Source organism: Coffea arabica, chromosome 1e (genome assembly GCF_036785885.1).
Source record: "Coffea arabica cultivar ET-39 chromosome 1e, Coffea Arabica ET-39 HiFi, whole genome shotgun sequence".
NCBI classification, from domain to species: Eukaryota; Viridiplantae; Streptophyta; class Magnoliopsida; order Gentianales; family Rubiaceae; genus Coffea; species Coffea arabica.
Genome location: NC_092311.1, coordinates 36701331 through 36705069, shown reverse-complemented (window position 1 = coordinate 36705069; position 3739 = coordinate 36701331). Strand labels below are relative to the sequence as shown.

At 49.4% G+C, this 3739-nt stretch overlaps 1 protein-coding gene across 1 annotated transcript; it reads right to left on the bottom strand.

Annotated features, from left to right (window-relative positions):
- Nucleotides 1–382: 382 nt before the first annotated feature.
- LOC140016834 (uncharacterized) lies at nt 383–2666 on the bottom strand. Its single transcript, XM_072070836.1, has 3 exons — nt 1787–2666; nt 701–836; nt 383–635 (listed from the first exon to the last, which is right to left on the bottom strand). The coding sequence occupies exons 1-3, from the start codon at nt 2664–2666 to the stop codon at nt 383–385; spliced, it is 1269 nt and encodes a 422-aa protein (XP_071926937.1).
- Between the last annotated feature and the right edge of the window lie 1073 nt (nt 2667–3739).

The following is a 3739-nucleotide window of genomic DNA, read 5'->3' as shown; positions in this document are numbered from 1 at the left end:
CCAAGTCACTAGTAGCAAAAACATGTTGCAACATTTCTGACTGAGGCCGCGAGCAGTAATGGCACTTAGAAGGGCCATGAACCTAAAACTTTGCCAACACTGCATCCACGGGCAGCCGTCCCTGTAGCAATCGCCACATGAAGAAAGACAACTTTGGAGGAATTGCAGAGTGTCAGATACACGCAAAGGACCAAACTCGGGCTCCAGCTGCCCGAACTAACTGATAGGCCGACTTTATAGAGAAACCTCCCGAGGGTTCTAACTTCCAAATAGGCCTGTCCGGACCTGTACCAAAACAAAAAAAGGTTTCAGCCGCCGCCGCTGCAAGCTCCGAAGGAAGGGATGCCAGGGCCAAAAGATCCCATTAATTCTCCCTCCAAAATCAATTAATCTTTGCATCAGACTCTAACTCTAGGAACCTCCATGCCAACAGACCAAGCCCACTCCAATTGTCCCACCAGAAAGAAAACTCCCCTCCAGACAAATCCCACTGCAACCATATCTCCATGGAACACCGAACCCCAAACATCTGAGCACAACTAGCGGAGAACTTAGGCGAAATAGCCACCTGATTAGGATGTAAACCTCCAACATACTTGCTCCACATAAACTGAGCCCATAGTGACTGGCCAGCCCTAAATAACCACTAAAACTTACAAGAAAAAGCATCAATAATCGTTTCTAAAGACCGGAAGCCTACCCCTCCTTCCTCCACAGGGCGGCACAACTGCGACCATGCCGTCCAATGCCTTTTAAGCCCGAATTCTGACTCCCCCCAAAAAACCTGGCAAACATCCTCTTCAACTCAACAACTACCCCCCTCGGAGGCACCAGCACTGCCAAGAGATGAATCGAGATAGAGGTCAAAACATGCTTAATGAGTAGAGCCCGAGCACTCATGGATAACCACCGACCTCGCCAAGCTGTTAACTGCTATGAGACTTTATCCAGTAAGCCAGTGAACAACCCTTTCACCAGTCTCTCAACATACAGCGGGCAACCCAAGTAGGTGACTAGCAGATCCTTGGCGGAGAAACCCGTAACTCACGAGATCACGCTGCGACGTGCAAGAGACACTTTGTTGCCCACCAGGAAGCAACTCTTAGACGCGTTCACCAGTTGCCCAGAGGTCCTCTGGTATTTATCTAGTACGTCCATCACACATGTCAGTGAGCGTGTAGTCCCATTGCAAAATATAATGATCTTATCAGCATAAACTAGGTGTGTCAACGGGGGGCAACCTCGAGCAACCAGATACGACGAAAACTGCCGATTCCCCACCAGGGCGTTCAAACCCCTCGAGAGTACCTCAACCGCAATGATGAACAAGGCCGGAGATTGAGGGTCCCCTTGCCGTAATCCCCGAGATGAGAGAAAAAAACGACAGGGTTTCCTATTCACCAACACGGAGAAATGGCAAGAAGAGATCAACCGCCAGATTATGTCTATCCATTGTTCCCCAAACCCAAATCTGCGCATAACATGTATTACGAAACACTAGGAGACCCAGTCATAAGTTTTGGCCATATCCAATTTCCAAGTGACATTAGCACCCCTAACCTTCCTTCCCAACCCCAAACACATTTCTAGAGCCAGCAGGATATGATCATATATCTGCCTGCCCTTGACAAACCCACTCTATTGGGGCGAGATTATCTTAGGCAGAATAGCCTCCAGACGCAGTGCCAGCAATTTAGAGAAAATTTTATTCACAAAATTACACAAACTAATAGGCCTAAACTCCGAAAAATAAGACGCACTTGGTACTTTCGGAATCAAAGCCAACACGTAGCTGTGAACCCCCAAGGTAACTCCGCCCCCACAAAAAAATCCCTGACCGCTCTACACACATCCCTCTTCACAGCGTCGCAACACGTAGTAAAGAAAGATCCGGTAAACCCATCAGGCCCCGAACAACTGTCCCCATTCATCTGGAGTATCACTCTTTGAATCTCGTCTTCAGTAGGCAACTGTTGAAGAGCCTTATTGTCATGCTTCGATACCACAGAGGGGATAATGTCTAGGAGGGAGTGATCCACTGGAACATGTGTTGGTTGCACCAACACTTCAGAGAAGTACTCAATCGCCATGAATTCTATTTGGGACTGCTCTTCCACCCACCTGCCATTCATATCCTTTATACGGTGTATATAACTACGCACGCGTCGTTGCTTAACCTGTGTATGAAAAAACCTAGTGTTAGCATCCCCTTCTTTGAGCCACCGAACACAAGCTTTCTGGCGCCAATATCTAGCTTCCCGCAACAGAGCCTCCTTGAGGTCACACTGCGCCTGGGTAAGCAGACGTTCACCTTCCTCCGATGGGTTCGTCTGCAAGGACCCTTCCAATGCAAGGACCCGCTCTTTTCCTTCCCGGACGCGATCGGTAATATTTTCAAATACCTCCTTATTCCACACCCGCAATGCAACCTTTACCGCCTTCAACTTCGATAATAAAACTCTGACCGAGCGACCCTCACACTCCAAATCCCAAGCTCTGCGGACTACGTTAATAAACTCCCCATGGGACCTCCATACCTCCAGAAATCGGAAGCTACGAGGGCCACTGCCTACAGCAAGGGAGCAAGTTACCAGCAATGGAGAATGATCCGAAACCACCCTAGCCAAGTGCGTCACTGAAGTGTTAACCGCCAAATCAAACCACATCTGATTCACTAGAGCTCAATCCAGACGCTTCCATATCCGGGTCCTCCCCCGACGTTATTGCACCAAGTAAACTTGGTGCCAGAGAAACCCAAATCCGTTAAGGCCGCACCCTCAGTGAAATTTAAGAACGACTCCGCCTCACCAAACCAAAACGGCTGCCCTCCTTTTTTCTCTTCTATGCTAGCAATGACGTTGAAATCCCCCAGAAAGATTGTCGGGACTCCCATTTGACTCGCCCGAAGTAACTGCTGCCAGAACAGCCCCCGTTCCTCAAGGGCACACGATGCATGGATAAAAGTCGCTAGAAAGGGACATCGCAAGTAGCTATGGGTAATCTTTACTGCCAAAAACTGAGGAGAGGCCACAATAATGTCACATTCGTACTCAGCATCAAAGAATAGCCATATTCTGCTTTCATCATTCGAAACACCAAATAGGAAACCCAGTTTTCGGGGTACAACATCCAAATGCTCATGACCTACCAACGGCTCACGGAGAGCTATCAACGAGATGTGGTGCATACGTTTCAACTTACCTAGACGAGCTATCGTAAGAGCGTTGTCCACCCCTCGAGCATTCTAGAAGAGTGACTTAATCATGGCGCTGCGTAGTAGGAGTTCGCGAAGGTGAACCACCATTTCTCTTTGAGCGATGACGAGTGATCAGACCATCCAAAAGCTTCTGCCTATCCTCCAGTGGCGGAGCACAAAACGCGTCAGCCTTGCGTGGAGATAGGTTCAAAGTAGCAACCATGGATTACTGTTGTGTGCTCACCTCCTCCTGAACTTGTTCCCCCAGGTCATCCGCCACTACCTCCTCAGCCTCCGCTGCTGGAACGACCTCAGCAGCTAGGACAGAGGCCGCATTCTTGTTGCCAGCATTTGATTCGCCATCATCTGACTCGGCAGCAACCTGGTCAGCGATAACATGTATTAGTCGATCCGTCGCCGCCCTTATAGCCTCCTCCACCACTCCAGGTAGGCAAATAGTCAGCTCATCCTGAGGCGACGCTGGGTTCGTAGGCACCTGATTCACGTGATCCGCGGGCTCCAGGTCAGTTTCATCGCCGCCTG